Raw genomic sequence first — 24,183 nt, 5'->3', positions numbered from 1 at the left:
ATCTATCTATCTATCTATCTATCTATCTATCATCTATCTATCTATCTATCTATCTGTCTCTCATTAGCTCTCTACCTCTCTATCTAACTATATCTCTCTATATCTATCTCATCTCTCTCTCATCTCTCATCATCTATCTATCTACCTATATCTATCTATCTATCTATCTATCTATCTATCATCTATCTATCTATCTATCTATCTATCTATCTATCTATCTATCTATCTATCTATCATCTATCTATCATCTATCTATCTATCATCTATCTATCATCTATCATCTATCTATCATCTATCTATCTATCATCTATCTATCTATCATCTATCTATCTATCATCTATCTATCTATCTATCTATCTATCTATCTATCTATCTATCTATATCTATCTATCTATCTATCTATCTATCTATCTATCTATCTATCTATCTATCTATCTATCATCTATCATCTATCTATCTATCTATCATCTATCTATCATCTATCTATCTATCTATCTATCTATCTATCTATCTATCTATCTATCTATCTATCTATCTATCTATCTATCTATCTATCTATCATCTATCTGTCATCATTATCTCTTTCTCCTCTGTCTCTATCTTTCTATCTATGTGGGGGATGTTGGTTTTGCTCATATCATTTGAATTTTCCCTCGTAGGCGCTGGTGCAGACTTTGTGATGGTGGGGGGCATGTTGGCGGGACACACCGAATCCGGGGGGGAGCTGATTGAAAAAGGCGGCAAGCAATACAAGCTTTTTTACGGCATGAGCTCCGAGGTGTCCATGAAGAAATATGCCGGAGGGGTGGCCGAATATCGGTAAGGAAGCTTGATAATGGTCTGTGGGATCGCTGGGCCATTAAATTTCCCCATTCCTCCATGTTGGATTTGCAGCTGGGAAGGATCCCCGCTTCTCACAGAACTCATATAGGAAGAGTATAGAGTTTTATATATAAACCCTATGGAATGAGGTTTCCTGCTTAAGCAGGGGGTTGGACTAGAAGACCTCCAAGGTCCCTTCCAACACTTGTTATTCTATATATTTTTCTATAAATATAAGAGTAAGAAGCATGTACGAGTAAGAGGGAAGGGTCCATTCTCAAGTGACGAAGTGATGGGTTTTCCTTTGGGGTTTGGGGAGATCCCCTCAGGGATCTGATCAAGGGAATAAACTAGATCAGGGGTCTCCAACCTTGGCAACTTTAAGACTTGTGGACTACATCTCCCAGAATGCCTGCCACCAGTTTCCTGCTATCACCGAGGGAGGGGAGCTTCAGGAAAGTCCTCCAGTGGCAGACCTCCAAGGTCCCTTCCAGCCCGATGTCTCTATGGTGCTGGCTGGGGAATTCTGGGAGCTGAAGTCCACCAGTCTTAAAGTTGCCAAGGTTACTAAACCACTTTTAAGACTTGTGGACTTCAATTCCCAGCATTCCCCAGCCAGCACCATAGAGACATAGGGCTGGAAGGGACCTTGGAGGTCTGCCATTGGAGGACTTTCCTGAAGCGCCCCTCCCTCAGTGTTAGCAGGAAATGGTCCATGGAGGGGTGGTATCAGTGGTGGGCTTCAACATTTTTTAGAACCTATTCTGTGGGTGTGGCCTGTTTTGTGGGTGTGGCTTGGAGGTCATGTGACTGGGTGGGAGTGGCCCACTTGTAAAATGTGGTGAATCTCATTTAACAACGCTCTTGCTTAGCAACCAAAATTCTGTCTCTCTCCCTCTTCCTTCCTTTCATTCTTTCTTTCTTTCTTTGTCTTTCTCTCTCCTTCCTTCCTTTCATTCTCTTTTTCTCTCTCCCTCTTCCTTCCTTTCATTCTTACTCTTTCTTTCTTTCTTTCTCTCTTCCTTCCTTTCATTCTCTTACTTTTTTTCTTTCTTTTTTCTCTTCCTCTTCCTTCCTTTCATTCTCTCTTACTCTCTTTTTGTTTTTCTTTTTCTCTTCCTCCTTCCTTTAATTCTTACTTTCTTTCTTTCTCTCTCCTTCCTTCCTTTCATTCTCTTCCTTTCTTTCTCTCTTTGTCTTTCTCTCTCTCCCTCTTCCTTCCTTTCATTCTTACTCTCTTTCTCTCTCTTTCTCTTTTTCTCTCTCTCCCTCTTCCTTCCTTCCATTCGTACTCTTTTTCTCTTTCTGTCTTTCTCCCTTCCTTTCATTCTCTTACTTTCTTCTTTTTCTCTCTTCCTCTTCCTTCATTTCATTCTTACTTTCTCTTTCTCTCCCTCCCTCCTTCCTTTCATTCTTACTTTCTTTCTTTCTTTCTTTCTTTCTTTCTTTCTTTCTTTCTTTCTTTCTTTCTTTCTTTCTTTCTTTCTTTCTCTGTCTTTCTCTTTTTCTCTCTCTCTCCCACTCTTCCTTCCTTTCATTCTCTTACTCTTTCTTTCTTTCTTTCTTTCTTTCTCTCTCTCTCTCTCTCTCTCTCTCCCCCCCCCCCGCAGGGCATCGGAAGGCAAGGTGGTGGAAGTGCCCTTCAAGGGGAAGGTGGAGCACACCCTGAGGGACATCCTGGGCGGCATCCGTTCCACCTGCACCTACGTGGGGGCCGCCAAGCTGAAGGAGCTCAGCCGCAGGACCACGTTTATCCGCGTCACCCAGCCAGCCAACCCCATCTTTGGCGGGGAGGATCAACCCTCCCCCCCTGCCCCCTTCCCCGGTCTAATCCCCACATGCCAATCAAAGCAGGGTGGCTTGATTGGTTCTTCTTCGGTGGCAGAGAAGCCCTCAAATCTCCTTTAGGTGCTCGGCTTATTCCAAGCGCAGCAACTTTCTCGCACTTTCCCATTCCGCTGCCAAGAGCGCTGATGGCGTTCCCTAGTCGGGTGGTGAAACGTCTGCATGAAATAACCAAGCTCCGAGAGCACCAAGGATCCCACAATCCTCCTCCCACGCTCCCTTCTCGCCCTGATGACGTTCCTTAGTTGGGTCGCGAAACGTCTGCGACACAGCCGCCCTCCTCCTCCTCCTCGCCACAAAACCCCACTCCCTTCTTGCCCTGATGACGTTCGCTAGTTGGCTCGAGAGACATTCGCCAGGAGATCACTAAGCTAAGAGAGCCCCAAGGACCCCCCCCACAACCCTCCTCCCTCCTCCTTTGCGCTCTTCTCCCTCCTCCGTCTCTAGTTCGCCAGCCTCTCTGCTTTGTAACGCTGATGACGTTCCCTCGTTGGGTTGTGAGATGTCTGCCGGAAAACATCCGAGCTCAGAGAGGACCAAGGATCCCATAGCCTTCCTCCTCCCCCCCTGCTCTCTTCCTCCTCCTCCTCCTCTTCTCTTCTACTCCACAAACCCTCCTCCCTCTTAGCCCTGATGATGCACCCTAGTTGGGCATTGAAACGTCTGGAAGAAAACCACCAAGCTCAGGGAACCCCAAGGACCCCCCCAGTCCTCCTCCGCAAACCTCACTCCCTTCGAATACTGATGATGTTACCTAGTTAGGTCGTGAAATGTCTGTGGGCGCAGGACCAAGCTCGAGAGAACCCCAAGGACTCCAGAGTCTTTTTCCTTCTCTTCCACTCCCTTCCTCCTCTCCCCAACTCTTCTCCCCTTCTAGCACTGATGACGTTCCCTAGTTGGGTCCTGAAACGTCTGGAAGAAAACCACCCAAGCTCAGAGACCCCCAAGGACACCATAGTCCTTTTCCTCCTCCCCCACTTCTCCCTCCCTCCCTCTGCCTTCCAGCGCCGATGACATTGCCTACTTGGGTTATGAGACGTCTTCAAGAAAACTGCCAAGCTCAGAGAGCCGCAAGGACCCCCGTGTCCTCCTCTTCCTCCCTCCCCCCCAACTCTCTTCTAACACTGGTGACATTCCCTAGTTGGGTCAGGAAACGTTCTGCAAGCAAACCACCCAGCTCAGGTCTGCAAACACAGGACCACGTTCAGAGAGCACCAAGTACCTACCACTCCTCCCCCTCCTTTCTTCACTCTTCTCTTACTCTTACTACTACTCTTCCGCAAAAACCACTCCTTTCTAGCCTGATGACGTTCCCTCGTTGGGTCACGAAACGTCTGCGAGGAAACCCCCAGGTTCAGAGAGACCCAGGACCCCACAGTACTCTTCCTCTTCTCCTTCCTCCTCCTCCAATCCCTTCTAGCACTGATGACGTTCCCTTGTTGGGCCACGAAACGTCTGCGAGGAAACCCCCAGGTTCAGAGAGCCCCAAAGATCCCACAGTACTCTTCCTCTTCTCCTTCCTCCTCTTCCTCCTTCTTCCCCCCTCCTCCAATCCCTTCTAGCATTGATGAGGTTTCCTAGTTGGGCCACGAAACGTCTGCGAGGAAACCCCCAGGTTCAGAGAGACCCAGGACCCCACAGTACTCTTCCTCTTCTCCTTCCTCCTCCTCTTCCTCCTCCTCCAATCCCTTCTAGCACTGATGACGTTCCCTTGTTGGGCCACGAAACGTCTGCGAGGAAACCCCCAGGTTCAGAGAGCCCCAAGGATCCCACAGTACTCTTCCTCTTCTCCTTCCTCCTTCTCCCCCTCCTCCAATCCCTTCTAGCACTGATGATGTTTCCTAGTTGGGTCATGAAACATCTGCGAGGAAACCCCCAAGCTCAGAGAGCACCCAGGACCCCACAGTACTCCTCCTCTTCCCCTTCCTCCTTCTCCCCCCTCCTCCAATCCCTTCTAGCACTGATGATGTTTCCTAGCTGGGTCACGAAACGTCTGCCCAAGGACCCCACAGTACTCTTCCTCCTCTCCCTGGTCTTTCAAAGAAGCTATCCAGCTCCAGGAGCCCCCCCCCCCTTCAAGGACCACGCCAGGAAAGCTGATCTGCAAACCCATTTATTTCCCTGGCGCTCTCAAACATCCCAGTTCCCCAAAGGAACCCCGAGAGATCGCCGCGACCATTCCCGAGAGCAGCTCGAGACAAAAGGGGCCAGCCGCTCAACCATCGCCTCGGCCCGAGTTGGGCAGGACTCCGTTGCCCCGTTCCTCTTCCGCCTCGGCCAGACGAACCGAGCCTCGAAAACTTTCCTCGCCGTTTTCCGAATAAAGATTCAAAAAACTGTTGGCAAAGTTCCGGGCTTCGGGAAATCTTTGCTGGAGGGGGGGTGGCCAACGCAATGCCGGAGACATCGATCAAAACGTAGAACTATCGAACCTTGGAAGGGAATTTTCGAAAAGCCGAATTTTAAAAAACGACGGGGGAACGACCCACGACCTTTTCCCCATCCCCTGGTCCCCAAAACTAGACTTCCCAGGCGCCCCCTATCAGTGTCCCCCATTGTTAGGACAGGTATGGTGGCCTTCGACTTAAAAGGGAGGTAGTCCTCGACTTACAGCTCGTTCCAAGTTAGCGACGGCACTAAAAAAAAAAAAAAGTGACTTCGGACCGTTTTGTCAAGCGTACGACCGTCACATCCCCGTGGTCAAATTTCAGATGCTTGGCAATTGACTTTGTATTTACGGTCCCGGGATCACCCAATCGCACTCTGGCGACTCTCCGACGAGCAAAATCGACGGGAAAGCCAGATTCGTCGGACCGCTGCGTTCCCAATTTTAACAATTGCAGGGATTGACTTAACCCCCGGGGCAGGAAAAAGTCGCGAAAGCGGGCAGAGCTCAGCGCCTCGCTTAGCCACGGGAATTTGGGGGCTTGAACGGTGGTCGGACGCCGAGGAGTACCTGTCGATTTCCATTGCTCGCATTGGGGAAACATGGCGGAAGCCGAGGATCTGCCTAGCCGAAGGAGAACTGTCTGGGTGGGGGGATGGGGGGGTGTTGGGTCTCCAACCTTGGCAACTTGTAAAACTTGTGGAATTCAATTCCCAGAATTCCTCAGCCAGCTTCCCCCCCCCTTTTGCTGAAGTCATATTACACTTACTGCATACCCACCATCTATTAAGAAAGTTACTCTATGTGGCTGGCTGAGGAATTCTGGGAGTTGAAGTCCACAAATCTTAAATCAGAGGTCTCCTACTTTGGCAACTTAAGATTTGGACTTCAACTCCCAGAATTCCTCAGCCAGCTCCCCCCCCCCCCTCCGCTGAAATCATATTATGCTTACTGCATACCCACCATCTATTAAGAAAGTTACTCTTTGTGCCTGGCTGAGGAATTCTGGGAGTTGAAGTCCACAAGTCTTCAAGTTGCAGATCTCTGGTTTAAGACCTGTGGACTTCAACTCCCAGAATTCCTCAGCCAGCTTCCCCCTCCATCTGCTGAAGTCAAATTATGCTTACTGCATACCCACCATCTATTAAGAAAGTTACTCTATGTGCCTGGCTGAGGAATTCTGGGAGTTGAAGTCCAAGTCTTAAGTTGCCGAAGTAGGAGACCTCTGATTTAAGATTTGTGGACTTCAACTCCCAGAATTCCCCAGCCAGCTCTTTTTCTCACTTTGCTAAAGTCATATTACACTTACTGCATACCCATCGTCTATTAAGAAAGTTACCCTACGTGGCTGGCTGGGGAATTCTGGGACTTGAAGTCTACCAGTCTTAAAAAGTTCCCCAGGTAGGAGAACCCTGGCCTGGGATGTGCGCGTAGCTGACCTGGGGCTGCTGCAGAAAAGATGATAGGCTGGGCCAGATTTCGGACTGTCCCTCTCTCTCGATCTCTGTATCTCTGTATTGGGGTACAGGGGTTTTTTTCTTGAGTTTAGCAACTTTTAAAGGGGTATGGACTTCACTCACTGGCTGCTGCTGTCCCTGAGATACTCCTGAAAGGTAGGGACGAGGGCACAGAGACGGGTACACTGGTATTCACCCTGGTGGGGGGGAAAAGGAAGGCACACTTTACATCTTCTCCCCTCTTTAAGGGTGTCCGGCCTCAAGGAGGCATCTGTCGAACTCAGGATCTGGGAAGGAGGAGGTAGAGGCGGGGTCCAAGGAGCCGATAAGTATGTAAATAGAGAGGGAATCCCACTTTCCAGCACTGATGATGTTACCTAGTCGGGTCATGAGACATCTGCAACAAAAGAACCAGGCTCGGAGAGTACCAAGTATTGTGGTCCGCCGGCCGCCTGCGGAGCTGGCAGCCGATTCGGACAGTGAGGAGGTTGGGGAGGAACATGGGCCAGTCCTGGAGTCTGGGGAAGGCTCGGACGAGGGCTCTGCGTCGGAGGTAGAGAGGGGGCCAGGGCCATCTGGGAGTTATTTGCTGTTTCCGGAGCCTCCAGCGTCGGACAGCAGCGAGGCAGAGGGACAGGGGTAGCCTGTTCCTAGTGCGCGCATGCGCAGAGCTGCCAGAAGAGCAGTTAAGACAGAAGGGACGACTCGGGAGTAAGGCTTGGAAGTGATTGGCCCCTCCCATAGGACATAAAGTAGGAGCAAAGGCAAGTGAGCCTTTGCGGGAAGCAACTTGGTTCATGCTGGTCAGTTTTACTTTCCGAAGCTCTGTTTTGACTCTGTGCTCTGTGTGGGCTTGCCAAGCTAATTGCCCTTTAAGTCTTTGGCAGCGTTTCAAGGGAGATAAATGTGGGTGTTCATATATCTTATCCCGAAGGACTTTGGCAGCCTACTGGAGGACTCTTTACAACTATTTGGGACTCATATAATTCACAGCCTTTGAAAGAAAGAGGGTTTGGGGGACTGTGTGCTTTTTAGTGTATCAGGAAGCCTAGGTCAGAACATCAAGAACCCCACAATTCCTCTTTCTTCCCTGCCCCCCCAAAAACTCCTCACTTCCCTTCTCCATTCTGCACACCCCACTCCCTTCAAGCACTGATGGCATTGCCTAGTTGGGTTATGAAACGTCTGCAAGAAAACAGCCAAGTTCAGAGAGCCCCAAGGGCCCCATAGTCCTTCTCTTCCCCTCCTCCCCTCCACACACCCCGCTCTTTTTAGCACTGATGACGTAACCTAGTTGGGTCATGAAATGTCTTCCAGAAAGTAAGCGCAGAGAGGATCCCACGATCTAGGGGGTTACGGTGGCTTTAAGGCCACCGAGTCCAGGCCTTCAGTATGGAAGCCAAGAGTGTGTCCCCCTCCCCGCCTCTATTCTTCCCCTTCTACTGAAGTTTGGTCTTTATCCTGCCCACTATCCCACCATCGCTCCGCTTCCTCCTCACCTGAAAAGGGGAGGTGCTTTTTTCACTTTCGGAATCTGGCACCAGATCTTCAGCTGGGAAGAAAAGAAAGAGAAAGAACAAAGAAAGGAAGGAAAAAGAAAAAAGAAATAGAAAGGAAGAGAAGGAAGGAAAAAGAAAGAAAACAGAAAGGGGAAGGAAGAAAACAGAAGGAAGAAAGGAAAGGAAGAAAGGAAGAGAAAGAAAGAAAAAGGAAGAAAAAAGAAAAAGAAAGAAAAAAGGAAAGAAGGAAAAAGACAGAAAGGAGGGAGAAAGAAAGAAAAAGGAAGAAAAGAAAGAAGGAAGAGAAACAAAGAAAATGAGAAGGAAGGAAGAAAAAGAACGAAAAAGAAAATGATTTTATTTCCCAAGGAGAAGACCCACTTTAGCAAATGTCTCACTTAACAACCTAAATTTTGGGGCTCCATTGCGGTCGTTAGTCGAGAACTACTTGTATCCTCTCCTCTGTCAGTGGCTTCCTGACCTGTAAGTCCCCTTCCCAGGTCTCCACCTGCCTTGTTTTCTCTCCTCAAACCAGGGTTCTTTATGCACGTGTGAATGTCAAACGAATCCTGCCGGGTCAGGAGTTAAGATCCGCTTGTATTCCTGCACGGAGTTGAGAAATTCAGAGCCTTCGGCGGGATTACAGTCAGTCCTCAATTTACAACCGTTCCTTTAGCGAAGTTACGGTGTCACTGGAAAAAGCGACTTCACCCTTAAATGCCCGTTGTGGCATCCACGCGATCTAAATTCCGATACTCGGTCACCGACTCATATTTATGACGGTCGTAGCATTCTAGGGTGCAAAGTCCATTGGGGGAGCGGGGGGGGGGGAGAGCCAGATTCACTTAACAACTGCAACAACTCACTTAACATCCGTGTAAGGTGGGATTGGATTTGTATAATGTCACAGGTTGCCCTACGTGAGGCTGTTTAGGATGTTGAAATGACACAACCTATCATGCCCTCGTCCAAACGAGCTGACGGAGGGCGAGGGGGTGGCTTCGTTGGAAGGTGGGGAGGAGCAAGCCAAGTCAGGCCAGGACCTTTTAGGATTGGGACGGCTTGTAGGCAGGGAGGAGGGGGGAGGCAGGATGACCAAGAGAGGCTAAGCAGTGAACACAAGAGACGGAGCTCGGGCGAGGAGCAAGGACCACCCCCTCCTGATCCAAGAGCACGGAGAGTGGAGAGAAGGCGAGAACAGCATAGGCTGACCCAACTTCTCAGGAGGAAAGCGCCTTGCTCCTTTTCAGCAAGGCACACCCGGGGACTGAGCCTTAAGGAGACACTGTGGGGAGGGGCATTTGTCGGGAACAAACCCTGAGTTCCCGGAGGGTCGAGTGCCGAACGTTTGCACTTTCCTGGATTCCTGGTGTGTGTGTGTGTGTGTGTGTGTGTGTGTGATCACTTTGTTCTGGGAACCTGTCGGAAACGTGGGAATTTTGAGGGAAATTTGGTTCGAACTGTCAGCTGCGGATCATCACACAACTTACATGTTTCCCAGGGCTGCCTGTGCGAATCCCTGCAGATTAAAACAAAGCAGATACTGTGAGTCATTTAAAAGCAACAAGGTAAGCAAAAGGAGCAGGAGGGAAGGGGAAGAGTCCTCAACTTACGACTGCTCGTTTAGCAAATGTTCAAAGTTACAACAGCCATGAAAAAAAAGGGACGAATTTTCCGCACAACTGACCCTTGGCAATTGACTCGTATTTTTGACGGTCACAGGGTCATCTTCTTTCACGACCTTCAGACGAGCGAAGGCGGAAGACGGATTCGCTTAACGACCCGGTTGCAGGTAATCCTTGTCTTAAAAGCGTTCGTTTAGCGGCCGTTCAAAGTGAGAGCCGCACTGAAAAAAAGCGACCGGTGACCGTTTTTCACAGTTACAACCGCGGAAGCTTCGGCTCGATCACGCGATTCAAGTTTGGACACTTGGCAAATGACTCATATTTGTGACGGTCGTAGAATCCCGGGGTGTGTGTGTGTGTTTCGCGTGATTCCTTTTGCGGCCTTCTGACAAGCATGGGGGAGCCAGATTCACTTAACAACCGCGGGACTAACTTATCAACCATGATGATTCCCTTAACGACGGTGGCGAGAAAGGTCGCAAAATGGGGCAAAGCTCCCTTACAACCAGTCTCGCTTAGCAATGGAAATGGGGGGTCAGTGTTGGCCGTAAGTCAAGGACTACCTGTTCGAACATCTGCAGGGATTCCCTTAACAACTCGGGCGCAAAATGGGAGCCAAATTCGCTTAAGCAACGTTCCCGCTTAGCGATGGAAATTCTGACCCCCAACTGCCGCCGTTAAGTCGAGGACTCCTTTCCCAGGCCAATGTCTTACCCTTCTGAGGTGCAGGAAGGGGACCCCTCACTTCGGTTCCTGCCTGGCTGCGGGGAGAGAGGTGGCGTCCGGGGGTTTTCGCCCTCGCTCTGGCGCAGGGTGCGTGAGGAATGGGGAGGGGAGGTGGGAGGCTCGTCGTCATCTGGAGGACAGAGGGAGAAAGTTAAGGGACCACAGAAGACCCCCTTACCTCACCCCGCCCGCCACCTCCTGCGGCTCCCGTAAAGACTTACCAACCAACTGGTATCCCACATCGCTGAGGTACTGCTTTAGAATGGTGGCACTGGGCTGGGGTAACTGGTCGGGGGTTTGGATCCTGGCAGCCTCCAAGAGCTAGGAAGGAAAAGTGAGAGGAAGGGGCTTTTCTCCCCCATGGGAGGGGCACAAGGCCAAGCCCACCCGGCCAGGCAGGGTAGGGATGCTGGAGAACAGGAGTGGTTTACTGCCAGCGACCCAGGACGCCGAGTTACCACCGGTTCAACCGTACCGGTAGGAACCCGCCTCTGCTGGGCACGGTGTCGGTTAAAAAAAACCCAAGAGAGGCGGTCTTCTCTGCCTTTGCCCCTGCCCTATGGAAGAGTCTTTCCCCTCCCCCCAAAAGTGGGGCAGGGCCTCCCCCCGCCCCTTCCAAGTAGTTAAGGCTGGGCAGCCTTGTGTGGGGAGGCCGGAGGTGCCCGCAATCTGGGGGGGCTGGTTTTGATTTTAGTTTGTATCCCGCCCGCCTTGTTTTAACGAGTCGCTCAAGGCGGTGAACATATCCAGTGGGTCTTCCTCCTCCTACGTGACTCAGAACCACCACCTTGTGAGGTGGGCTGGGCTGAGGGAGGGGGACTGGCCCTAAGACATCCCACGGGCTTTCAGGGTGAAGGTAGGACTAGAATTCCCAGTCTCCTGGTGATTGGCCCAGTCACCCAGCTGGCTTTCTTGCCTAAGACTAGAATTCCCAGTCTCCTGGTGATTGGCCCAGTCACCCAGCTGGCTTTCTTGCCTAAGACTAGAATTCCCAGTCTCCTGGTGATTGGCCCAGTCACCCATTTGGCTTTCTTGCCTAAGACTAGAATTCCCAGTCTCCTGGTGATTGGACCAGTCACCCAGCTGGCTTTCTTGCCTAAGGCTAGAATTCCCAGTCTCCTGGTGATTGGCCCAGTCACTCAGCTGGCTTTCGTGCCTAAGACTAGAATTCCCAGTCTCCTGGTGATTGGCCCAGTCACCCATTTGGCTTTCTTGCCTAAGACTAGAATTCCCAGTCTCCTGGTGATTGGCCCAGTCACCCAGTTGGCTTTCTTGCCTAAGACTAGAATTCCCAGTCTCCTGGTGATTGGACCAGTCACCCAGCTGGCTTTCTTGCCTAAGGCTAGAATTCCCAGTCTCCTGGTGATTGGCCCAGTCACTCAGCTGGCTTTCGTGCCTAAGACTAGAATTCCCAGTCTCCTGGTGATTGGCCCAGTCCCTCAGCTGGCTTTCTTGCCTAAGACTAGAATTCCCAGTCTCCTGGTGATTGGCCCAGTCACCCAGTTGGCTTTCTTGCCTAAGACTAGAATTCCCAGTCTCCTGGTGATTGGCCCAGTCACCCAGTTGGCTTTCTTGCCTAAGACTAGAATTCCCAGTCTCCTGGTGATTGGCCCAGTCACCCAGTTGGCTTTCTTGCCTAAGACTAGAATTCCCAGTCTCCTGGTGATTGGCCCAGTCACCCAGTTGGCTTTCTTGCCTAAGACTAGAATTCCCAGTCTCCTGGTGATTGGCCCAGTCACCCAGTTGGCTTTCTTGCCTAAGACTAGAATTCCCATTCTCCTGTGATTGGCCCTGTCACCCAATTGGCTTTCTTGCCTAAGACTAGGATTCCCAGTCTCCTGGTGATTGGCCCAGTCACCCAATTGGCTTTCTTGCCTAAGACTAGGATTCCCAGTCTCCTGGTGATTGGCCCAGTCACCCAGTTGGCTTTCTTGCCTAAGACTAGAATTCCCAGTCTCCTGGTGATTGGCCCTGTCACCCAATTGGCTTTCTTGCCTAAGACTAGAATTCCCAGTCTCCTGGTGATTGGCCCTGTCACCCAATTGGCTTTCTTGCCTAAGACTAGGATTCCCAGTCTCCTGGTGATTGGCCCAGTCACCCAATTGGCTTTCTTGCCTAAGACTAGAATTCCCAGTCTCCTGGTGATTGGCCCAGTCACCCAGTTGGCTTTCTTGCCTAAGACTAGAATTCCCAGTCTCCTGGTGATTGGCCCTGTCACCCAATTGGCTTTCTTGCCTAAGACTAGGATTCCCAGTCTCCTGGTGATTGGCCCAGTCACCCAGTTGGCTTTCTTGCCTAAGACTAGAATTCCCAGTCTCCTGGTGATTGGCCCAGTCACCCAGTTGGCTTTCTTGCCTAAGACTAGAATTCCCATTCTCCTGTGATTGGCCCTGTCACCCAATTGGCTTTCTTGCCTAAGACTAGAATTCCCAGTCTCCTGGTGATTGGCCCAGTCACCCAATTGGCTTTCTTGCCTAAGACTAGAATTCCCAGTCTCCTGGTGATTGGCCCAGTCACCTAGTTGGCTTTCTTGCCTAAGACTAGAATTCCCAGTCTCCTGGTGATTGGCCCAGTCACCCAGTTGGCTTTCTTGCCAAAGACTAGAATTCCCAGTCTCCTGGTGATTGCCCCAGTCACCCAGTTGGCTTTCTTGACTAAGACTAGAATTCCCAGTCTCCTAGTAATTGGTCCAAAGTCGCCCAGTTGGGTGCCTAAGACAGAACTAGAACTCCCCGTCTCCTAGTAATTGGTCCAAAGTCGCCCAGTTGGGTGCCTAAGAGAGGACTAAAACTCCCTGTCTCCAAGTAATTGGTTCAAAGTAATCCAGTTGGGCTTCGTGCCTAAGAGAGCACTAGAACTCCTTGTCTCCTGGTGATTGGCCCAAAGCCACCCAGTTGTCTTTCCTGCCTACATAGGACTAGAACTCCCAGTCTCCTGATACATTAGCTCAAAGTCACTTAGCTGACTTTCATGCCTGAAATGGGACTAGAACTCCCAGTCTCCTGGTGATTGGCCCAGTCACCCAGTTGGCTTTCTTGCCTAAGACTAGAATTCCCAGTTTCCTGGTGAGTGGCCCAGTCACTCAGCTGGCTTTCGTGCCTAAGACAGAACTAGAACTCCCCGTCTCCTAGTAATTGGTCCAAAGTCGCCCAGTTGGGTGCCTAAGAGAGGACTAGAACTCCCCGTCTCCTAGTAATTGGTCCAAAGTCACCCAGTTGTCTTTCCTGCCTACGATAGGACTAGAACTCCCAGTCTCCTGATAATTAGCTTAAAGTCACTTAGCTGACTTTCATGCCTGAAATGGGACTAGAACTCCCAGTCTCCTGGTGATTGGCCCCAAATCACCCAGCTGCTTGCATGCCTAAGGTGGCACTGGAACTCCCAGTTACTGACTTAACAATGGCAGCGATTCGCTTTTAACAGTGTTTTGACAAAGGAAAGGTCGTAAAACGGGGCAAATCTCACCGAAGACACATTTCAAGTTAGCGATATAAATGTTGGTCATAAGTTGAGGACTACCTGGGATTCATTCAGCCCAGGCTGGTGGCTTTGGGGGGGTGGGGGGAGAGGGTTCAAAGCCCCATGTGCTCTACCAAAAAAGCTGCAATGCCATTGGCCCAACTGCCCTTCCTTTTAACCCCCGTCGGCTATCGTCCCGACTCCTGATTTTTTTTCCTTCCCCCTTTTCTTACCACCTGGAACTGGGGCTGCGGGAGGACTTGTTCCATCTCGTAGAGATAATCGCAGAAGAGATTCTCCACCTCTTTCATGAAAACTTCCCCGTAATCCGCTTCCAGATGTTCCTAAAACACACACACACACACACACAGAACAGGACACACAATCAAGGCCCAGAGGGATGCCCAGCGCACCTGGCTTTATAGTCCCAAAGGTGCTTTTTTCCCAAGAGGCAACTGGACTTTCTGGTTAACACACAGGCACGCTTCAAACCCAAGAATTTATTTATTTATTTATTTATTTTATTCAATTTATAAGTCGCTCCCTCTCCACGAAGGGACTCGGGGCGGCGTACAATTAAATATATAAACATATGGTATGGAGGAGGCATATACATAAAACATTTTACAATTTCATAAATAAATAGCTATGAAGTTAAAACAGTACAATAAAATTAACAATTAAAATACCCAAAAATTTACCATTTAAAATTGCCAGGGGGGATTCAAGAATATAGTTCATATTGAAGCCAGGCCGGCTAGTTGGAACAGGTGGGTCTTGAGTTTCTTACGGAAGGAGCGGAGATCAGTAGTTGTTCTAATGTCGGGGGGGAGGTCATTCCAGAGGGTTGGGCCCATCACAGAGAAGGCCCTGCTCCTGGGTGTCGCCCTCTGGCACTGCTTAGTGGACGGCACCCGGAGGAGTCCCTCTCTGTGAGAGCGAATTGGTCGCAGGGATGTATGGGGCAGGATGCAATCCTGCAGGTAACTAGGTCCTGTGCCATGGAGCGCTTTGAAGATGGTAATCAACACCTTGAAACGCACCCGAAAAACCACAGGTAGCCAGTGCAGCTCGCGCAGGAGAGGTGTTATATGGGAGTACCTCGTACATCCCATAATTGCCCGCGCGGCCGCGTTCTGGACCAGCTGCAGTCCCCGGGTGCATCTCAAGGGAAGCCCCATGTAGAGAGCATTGCAGTAGTCCAGACGGGACGTCACCAGCGCATGAGTGACTGTGCGAAGGGCATCCCGGTCCACTAGGGGGCGCAATTGGCGCACCAGAATACACAAAAGCCATTAGCTTGTCCACCCCAAGAATAAAAACACCCCTAAACTGAGCAACGTGTGATACGCAGTACAATGCCGAGAGGAGATCTGTACACGGGGGACGACGACGACAAAACAGCCACTTCGCAAACCCATGGCGCAACTTAGCAGAACAAACCCATCGGGATTAGATCCAGCCGTCCAGCTGCGTTTAAAAGACACAGGCCACTCTACGGTGTATAAAGAAAATCTTTATCAGATGTTCTACAGATGGCATCTCCCTCCAGCACGGCTTTCCAAAATGTTCAAAAATCTGGCCCCAAACTGTTGGAAGTGTAAAAAAAAACCACCAGGCGCTTTCTATCCTATGTGGTGGACGTGCAATGAGGCAAAAAAAATATTGGAAAATGATTCAATCGTGGTTAGAACAAATGGTGGGAGAACAAATTAGGTTTAAACCAGAAACTTTTCTCCTAGGCATAATACCGGAGGGGTTTAAGAAAGATTACACTTTTTCTAATTATACATATACTGACTGCAGCGCGCATAACCTACGCACAGCATTGGAAAAAAGAAAATACACCATCAGAGCTAGATACAATCAGAAAAGTGTTGGCCTGTGCAGAAGCAGATAGGCTCACTTCTTGAAATTAAAAATAAAGGGGAATTGGAATATTTTGAAGTATGGAATAGATTTTATGATTGGTATAAGACAAGATGACAAGACTGGAACCAATGTATATATTGTGATTGGACAGAAGGCTAGACAACGTATTAAGTAGTTTAATTGTCAATGGTTGAAACTAGCTGTACATAATGTGAATGTATGGTCACTCCCACTCCGCGGTATTGCATTGTTTTAAATGTAAAAATAATAAAAATATATTTAAAACAAACAAACAAACAGCCACTTCGCAAGCCCATGGCGCAACTTAGCAGAACAAACCCATCGGGATTAGATCCAGCCGTCCAGCTGCGTTTAAAAGACACAGGCCACTCTCTTGAATTGTTAAGAGTGCAAGACTGCAGGCTACTTCGGCTGGCTGCCTTGAAATCTGGCAGTTCAAATCTCACCAGGCTCAAGGTTGACGCTGCCTTCCATCCTTCCGAGGTGGGTCAAGTGAGGACCCAAATTGTTGGGTGGGGCGGGGTGGGGCAATAGGCTGACTCTGTAAACCGCTTAGAGAGGGCTATAAAGCGGTATATAAGTCTAAATGGCATTGCTATTTTGAAGACAACGAATTCCCTATTTGGGGCAGAGAGGATTGCTGGTTTGAAAGAGAGGTTAAAGAGGCCCGTATAGGTCGAAATTAAACGACGCTTGGGGAGCAAAACTATGATAAATCTAGACAGCATCCTAAAAAGCAGAGACATCACCCTGCGTATAGTCAAGGTTTATGGTTTTCCCAGTTGCAATGGGTGGCTGTGAAAGTTGGACCTTAAGGAAGGCTGAGCGCCAAAGAATGGAGGCCTTTGAACTCTGGTGCTGGAGAAGACTCCTGCGAGTCCCTTGGACTGCAAGGCCATCCAACCGGTCAGTCCTAGAGGAGATCCACCCTGGATGCTCTTTAGAAGGCCAGATCCTGAAGGTGAAACTCAAGTACTTTGGACACCTAATGGGAAGGAAGAAGGACTCCCTGGAGAAGAGCCTCATGCTGGGAACGATGGAGGGCAGAAGAAGAAGAAGGGGACGACAGAGAAGGAGGGGGCTGGATGGAGTCACCGAAGCAGTCGGCCTGAGCTTCAATGGACTCCAGAGGATGGTAGAGGACAGGAAGGCCTGGAGGAACGTCCTCCATGGGGTTGCGATGGGTCGGACAAGACTTCGCAATTAACAACCACAAAAGGACACAAATGACCAGCTGTCTGCAAAGAGGATAAATCCTTCCGTTCCCCACCCTCCAGTCAGAGCTGAAGAAGCTTCTTGGATGAGAAGTGAAACGTCTTGAAAAGAAAAACCAGAACGTCCAGTTGCCTCTTGGGGAAAAAAAAAGCCCCTTTGGGACAACCATGACCTTGGATGATGGAGAATCTCCCTACACACCGGGCTCTATAATTTGAAAGCCAAACACCTGTCCAGCCTGGGAGCAGCCTCTTTAAAAAGTAGTCCTTTGACGACAAGGTGTTCGGTTCACCCCGTGGGGCGAAGGAGGCAACTGGTTTCCTTCACCCTGACCTATTTTTCTGCGCTTCAAGGGCTCCCCGTAGTAGCAAGAATGCCTCCGGGGGCCAAAGTGGGAAAAAGACACCAAGGTCCATCCAGCTTTGCTTCTGGTTTGCAAACTGCTGGGAGATTTTGGGCTCCAGGCTGTAGGGGTGGAGGAAATGAAATTCTGCCTTTGGGATTCGCGGATGAGATAGGCTGGTCGCCATTGTAAGGGACGGTTACAGATTAAAGTGGGCGAAAGCGAAACAAATCTTGAGGCTGAAAATCTATTAGCTGGGTTCGGTTATGCTGAAAAAGAGCGGGAAGATTAACTCCTTTTCTTCTTCTTTTAGTTTCACTTCTATGTTGACAATCTCAATAAAAACTAGAAGAGATGGAGGAGGAGAGAGACACACACACACACACACACACACACACAGAGAGAGAGAGAGAGAGAGAGAGAGGAAGAAAGAGATAGAAAGCAAGGGAGAGAGAGAGACAGAGATTAGATAGCTAGATAGATGGATAAGAGAGAAATGAGGGATAGATAGATACTATAGATAGATAATACTATAGACAGATAGATATAGACAGACAGATGATAGAGAGACAGATAGATGGATAGATGATAGGCAGTTATAGAAATGATGGTGATGAGGATTGAAATAGACAAGCGATAGACAGACATAGATGAGAGAAATGAGAGAGAGAGATACAATAGATAGATAGTTGGATAATAGACAAAGAGATACTGTAGGTAGATAAGAGAAAGAGAGAAAAGAGATTCTATAAGATAGATAATAGAGAGATGATAGATAGATGGAGAGAGAGGTGGATGGATGATAGGTATAGAAATGATGGTGATGTTTGAAATAGACAGATATAGATGAGAGAAGAGATAGATACTATAGATAGATAGAGCTGGATAATAAGACAGATACTGTACACAGATAAATAAGAGAAAGAGAGAAATGAGAGATAGATACTGCAGATAGACAGTGAGATATTAGACAGATAATAGATAGACAGAGAGAGAGAGAGATGGATGGATGATAGGGAGTTATAGAAATAATAGTGATGAAGATTGAAATAGACAGGGATGGATGGATGGATGATAAAGGAGTTATAGAAATGATGGTGATGAGGATTGAAATAGAGATAGATAGATATAGATGAGAGAAATGAGAGAGAGATACAATAGATAGTTGTATAATAGACAAAGATACTGTAGGTAGATAAGAGAAAGAGAGAAATGAGAGATATTCTATAAGATAGATAATAGACAGATGATAGATAGATAGACAGAGAGAGAGAGAGAGATGGATGGATGATAGGGAATTATAGAAATAATAGTGATGAAGATTGAAATAGACAGAGACGGGTGGATGGATGATAGGGAGTTATAGAAATAATAGTGATGAAGATTGAAATAGACAGAGATAGACAGATGTAGATGAGAGAAATGAGAGAGAGATACAATAGATAGATAGTTGGATAATAGACAAAGAGATACCGTAGGTAGAAAAGAGAAAGAGAGAAATGAGAGATAGATTCTATAAGATAGATAATAGATAGATAGATAGATAGATAGATAGATAGATAGATAGATAGATAGATGGAGAGAGATGGATGGATGATAGGGAGTTATAGAAATAATAGTGATGAAGATTGAAATAGACAGAGATGGGTGGATGGATGATAGGGAGTTATAGAAATGATGGTGGTGAAGATAGACAGAAATAGATGAATAGAAAAGAGAGACAGACGAAGGGCTTCAAGACTTCTGTCCTCCCAGCCTTACCTGCACGTATTTTTCCTTCTGCTTGTTGTCACTCAGCAATTGGAGTACCAGGATTCTGAAGTTTTCTTGGGCTTTCTGTATCATGTCCAGGTCCTGAGGTGTCTATGGACGAGAGAAAAAAGAGATGGAAGGGCATAATTCAGAGCGAGCGTGTGAGAGACAGAGAAAGACAGAAAGGAAGAGAGAGAGAGAGAGAGAGAGAGGGAGAGAGAAAGAAAGACAGAGACAGAAAGAAAGAGAGGGAGAGAGAGAGACAGAAAGACAGAGAGAGGGGGGGAGAAAGAGAGGGAGGGAGAGAGAGAGAGAAAGAGAGAGGGAGGGATAAAGACACAGAAAAACACAGAGACAGAAAGAGGGAGGAAGAGAGAGGGAGGGGGAGAATCTCCTTAAGTCAGAGGGGAAGGGGATTATCCAGAAGGGCCGTATGGATGATTCTACGGTGGGATCCTTTCTGCGGACACAGAGAGGGAGACTCACTGCTTTGGAGTGATGGATGGGGGGCTCATTCTCTGGAAAGTAGATATCGATAGCATCGTAGATTTTCCCGTGGGGATGGTTTTCCTCCAACATGTTCATGACAATCTGGGGGGAAAGGAGAAAGCAAGAGAAGGTCTGGGGAGGATGGATCGTCCTTGGAAAAACCTTGGGATGTTTTAAAATAAAAATTTAAAAAAAAAGAGGCTCACTAACTCCACACGAGTAAAGTGGGAGTAAGACGGATTGCAGATGCTGCTCCTTTTAGCCCCGTTTCTCCATCTGTGCAACTTTTAACCTGGGGTGGCCTTACAATACAATGCAATACAATAGTAGAGTTGGAAGGGACCTTGGAGGTCTTCTAGTCCAACCCCCTGCCTAGGCAGGAACTTCAACTCCCAGAATTCCCCAGCCAGCACAGCTTTTTTTTCCCCTAGTGCTGTTGTAACATCAGACGGTCACTAAGCAAACTCTTGTTAAGTTGAGGACAGTGTTTCCCCCATGCCATCCCTCTTACTCAACAACTCATTCCCACAACACCGTCCAACTATTTACTAAGGCTGTGTTACTATTCTTCTTCTCGTCCTTCCTATCACCTACCTCCTTTTCTACTTAGGACCAGGACGTTGTTGCTGGGATCTTTACGGTTTATATTGTTTGATTTACCTTCCTCGTGTATGATTTCTGTTGATGGCTTATTTAGTATCCTGGGACTGTCACAGGGGGCGGGATCTTAGGATTTATGAGGAGTGTATTTTTATGATCATGATTTATGACTTATGACTTTTATGTACAGTGACAGCTTATGCACCGGAGATAAAATTCCTTGTGTGTCCAATCACACTTGGCCCATAAAGAATTCCATTCCATTCAATCCTCTCTTCTCTCCTCTTCCCTGCTCTCCTCTTTTCTCTCCTCTCCTCTATATTTTTTTCTCCTCTCTTCCCTCCTCTCCTCTTCTCTATTCTCCCCTCTCCTCTATATTTTCTTCTTCTATCTTCCCTCTTCTTCTTTCTCTCCTCTATTTTCTTCTCTCCTCCCGTTCTCTATTCTCTCCTCTCTCTTCTCTTCTCTCTCCTCTATATTTTCTTCTTTTCTATATTCCCTCTTCTCTCTTCTTCTCCTCTCATATATATTTTCTTCTCTCCTCTCTTCTATATTTTCTTCTTCTCTTCTATATTCTTTCTCTCCCCTTCTCCTCTCCTTTATTTTCTTCTTCCCTCTCTCCTCTTCTGTTCTCTTCTTCTCCTTTCTCTCCTGCTCTCTCTTCTCTTTTCTTCCCTCCTCTCCTTTCAATTCTCTCTCTCCTCTATATTTTCTTCTTCTCTTCTATATTCTTTCTCTCCCCTTCCCCTCTCCTTTACTTTCTTCTTCCCTCTCTTCTATTCTCTTCTTCTTTCTCTCCTGCCCTCTCTTCTTTTCTTCCCTCCTCTCCTTTCTATTCTCTCTCCTCTATATTTTCTTCTTCTCTTCTATATTCTTTCTCTCCCCTTCTCCTCTCCTTTACTTTCTTCTTCCCTCTCTCCTCTTCTATTCTCTTCTTCTCCTTTCTCTCCTGCCCTCTCTTCTCTTTTCTTCCCTCCTGTCCTTTCAATTCTCTCTCTTCTCTATATATTCTTCTCTTCTCTATTTTCTTTTCTTTTCTGTATTCTCCTCTCCTCTCTCCTCTCCTCTTGTAATAGATGTGTCAGTGTTAAGGGGGCACATTTGGACTCTCCAGTCCGGTGTTTCTCACCTTCAGCAACTTTTAAGACGCCCAGAATCCCCCCACCCCCGGCCTTAAAAGTTGCAGAGACGGAGAAACGCCCCCTCTACGGCTTCATCTCCAGGCTTCCCAGACCTGGTTCAATGACTCCCAAAGGGGGAGTTTCTCTTTGGGGGTCCCGAAGCCCCATTCGACTCCAAAGCCCATCATCCCCCTGATCTCACCTTAGCCTGCAGCCCCAGGCGCAGCTTGATCAGGTGCCGGAAGGGCACCAGGTCCGGCGCCGCCGCGGCCACGTTCTCCAGGAAGGTCAGGGCCCGCGGGAAGTCCGAGAAGCGGCGGGCGCAGACCACGTGCCAGGCGGCGGCCGCCACCACCCGCAGGGCCACGGCCGGGCAGGGCCCCTCGGAGGCCGCCTCGCCCGGAGGATCGTCGCTCATGGAAGAGACTCAGCCGCAGCACAGCGGGCGTCGAGGGAGAGGAGCGCCTTCCTTCTGCCGGCCCTGGCCACGCCCACAGGCGGAAGCCACGCCCTCCTCGCGGCACGCTCCGGGGTGTGCCACGCCCCTTAGACAGCGGCCACCCAATCCTGACTCGCGCTGCAGCCGCGCCCCCAGAAACCACGCCTTCGTCACGCTTCTCCCCGCCCACCCTCGTGCCCGCCTTTCTTCGCGCGCAAAGGAAGGTCACGCGCTCCTCGAAACTCCTCCCCCCCACCGCCGCAGAGGCCACGCCTCCTAGACAGTGGCCACCCAATCCTGACTCGCGCTCCGGCAAAGGCTCCGTCCCCCCCGCAGCCACGCCTTCTTGGCGCTCCAAGGAATGCCACGCGCTCCTCGCAATAACACCCCCACCCCCGCGCAGGTCACGCCCCCTAGACAGCGGCCCCCAATCCTGACAAAGGCTCCGCCCCCCTGCAGCCACGCCTTCCGCACGCTGCTCCCCCAGTCCCGCCGCCTTCGCGCTCCAAGGAATGGAATGCCACGCGCTCCTCGCAACAACACGCCCCCCACGCGCGCAGGCCACGCCCCTAGACAGCCCCTCACCCAATCCTGACTCGCGCTCCAGCCCCGGCAAAGGTTCCGCCCACCCCGAAATCACACCTTCCTCACGCACCTACCCGTTCACTACTCCCCCTCAGTCCCTCCCCGAGGCCACGCCCCCAGTAGACAGCCGGTCCCAATCCTGATTCAGCAAAGTCCCCGCCCCCGAAACCACGCCTTCCTCGCGCTCCTCCCCGCCTATTACTCCCCCTCCAGTTCCTCCCCGCGCGGAGGCCCCGCCCCCTAGGCCGCCTGCCCCAATCCTTACTCGCGCTGCAGCAAAGGCCCCGCCCCTCCCAAGCCCGCCTTCTTTGAGCTCCACCTTCACCAGCGGAAGCTCCGCCCCCAAACGGCCTTCATCCTTCCACATCCGCTTTTGACAGCTTGATGCCCGGAAAGGAATCTTCGCCCTGCCGCTCCCCTCAAGTCCTCTGTCCCGCTTTTAAACCATCCCCACAAACGGGAGGGTAAAATTGCTTTCTACCCGGCCTCCCGCTTCGGGACTCATCCCAGGCCTCCGCGCAGCCCTGAACCTGAACTTCCGCTATGTTTCCATGGAGTCCCGCCGCGCATCGCCCCGCCGGAATCGTCACTTCCGGTTTTGTGACCGGCTCTTCCCTCCTTAGCTTGAGCGGCAGCGTCCCCTGGTGGCTGTTTGTGGGATAACACAGGTAGGGTATATCACCTCTTGCAGGTCTTCTGCGAGCTGATGGGAGTTGTAGTCCTTCGTGCTTGGACGCTCATGGGGCTTGGGGACTAAATTCATCCCCGACATTGATCCTTTTTAATTTTATTTGGTTTCTGGCCCGCCTTCCATTCCAAAACTCAAGGCGCAGGCTCTCCTTGCTGTTCTCCCCACAACAACCCTGAAGCCTCACAAGGTTGTTGTGTGGGGAGAACGACAAGGAGAACCTGTGCCTTGAGTCTTCCGAAACAAATCCCAGGATCTCTCCTTCCCAGGCATACCAGCCTGCAAAGCTAGTTTGTTGCACCAAAGCTGGTCTGTACAACAGAGTCTGCAAGAGGAAGGACTCTACAGAGTGATACTTTTCAACCTTGGCAACTTCAGCTCCCAGAATCCCCCAGCTGGACTTCAACTCCCAGAATTCCCCAGCTGGACTTCAACTCCCAGAATTCCCCAGCCGTACTTCAACTCCCGGAATTCCCCAGCCGGACTTCAACTCCCAGAATTCCCCAGCCGGACTTCAACTCCCAGAATTCCCCAGTCGGATTTCAACTCCCAGAATTCCCCAGCTGGATTTCAACTCCCAGAATTCCCCAGCCGGACTTCAACTCCCAGAATTCCCCAGCCGGACTCCAACTCCCAGAATTCCCCAGTCGGATTTCAACTCCCAGAATTCCCCAGCTGGATTTCAACTCCCAGAATTCCCCAGCGGGACTCCAACTCTCAGAATTCTCCAGCCGGATTTCAACTCCCAGAATTCCCCAGTCGGATTTCAACTCCCAGAATTCCCCAGCTGGATTTCAACTCCCAGAATTCCCCAGCGGGACTCCAACTCTCAGAATTCTCCAGCCGGATTTCAACTCCCAGAATTCCCCAGCCGGATTTCAACTCCCAGAATTCCCCAGCCGGACTTCAACTCCCAGAATTCCCCAGCCGGACTTCAACTCCCAGAATTCCCCAGCCGGACTTCAACTCCCAGAATTCTCCAGCCGGACTTCAACTCCCAGAATTCCCCAGCCGGATTTCAACTCCCAGAATTCCCCAGCGGGACTCCAACTCCCAGAATTCCCCAGCCGGACTCCAACTCCCAGAATTCTCCAGCCGGGCTCCAACTGCCAGAATTGAGTCCCAAACTTGGTTGAACTGTTGCTGGGTGATGATGTAATGAAAGGTCTTTGGGATTCCCAGTATGGCTCTGCCTGAAGGTGGCAGATCTTCGTTATGTAGAATAGACTGGCTCAGGCC

The 24,183-nt window shown here is 49.6% G+C and overlaps 2 protein-coding genes across 5 annotated transcripts; one reads left to right on the top strand and one right to left on the bottom strand.

Moving 5' to 3' along the window:
• Positions 1–619: 619 nt before the first annotated feature.
• On the top strand, positions 620–4,628 carry LOC309382380 (GMP reductase 2-like; the record flags this gene model as incomplete). The annotated part of the gene is made up of 2 exons (XM_081971896.1): positions 620–819; positions 2,433–4,628. 2 exons carry the CDS (start codon positions 620–622, stop codon positions 2,728–2,730), a joined length of 498 nt encoding a protein of 165 aa, XP_081828022.1. The 3' UTR covers positions 2,731–4,628.
• Positions 4,629–4,762: 134 nt separating this feature from the next.
• TINF2 (TERF1 interacting nuclear factor 2) lies at positions 4,763–21,853 on the bottom strand. 4 transcript variants are annotated; one of them, XM_081971891.1, is made up of 10 exons: positions 21,435–21,853; positions 19,509–19,613; positions 19,032–19,133; positions 14,053–14,163; positions 10,582–10,681; positions 10,349–10,490; positions 9,500–9,528; positions 8,010–8,062; positions 6,634–6,707; positions 4,763–5,099 (listed from the first exon to the last, which is right to left on the bottom strand). In XM_081971891.1, exons 1-10 carry the CDS (start codon positions 21,648–21,650, stop codon positions 5,078–5,080), a joined length of 954 nt encoding a protein of 317 aa, XP_081828017.1. In that variant the 5' UTR covers positions 21,651–21,853; the 3' UTR covers positions 4,763–5,077. The 4 variants fall into 4 exon arrangements, with proteins under 4 accessions (XP_081828017.1, XP_081828019.1, XP_081828020.1 ...); XM_081971893.1 differs by lacking the exon at positions 6,634–6,707 and adding an exon at positions 5,279–5,303 and having other exon boundaries at positions 21,435–21,848; XM_081971894.1 differs by lacking the exon at positions 6,634–6,707 and having other exon boundaries at positions 21,435–21,844.
• Between the last annotated feature and the right edge of the window lie 2,330 nt (positions 21,854–24,183).

This window comes from Natrix helvetica, assembly GCF_964273705.1.
Source record: "Natrix helvetica genome assembly, contig: HAP1_SCAFFOLD_294, whole genome shotgun sequence".
Taxonomy (NCBI): Eukaryota; Metazoa; Chordata; class Lepidosauria; order Squamata; family Natricidae; genus Natrix; species Natrix helvetica.
Note: the sequence above shows the minus strand (reverse complement) of the source record. Positions and strands in the feature narration are given on the sequence as shown.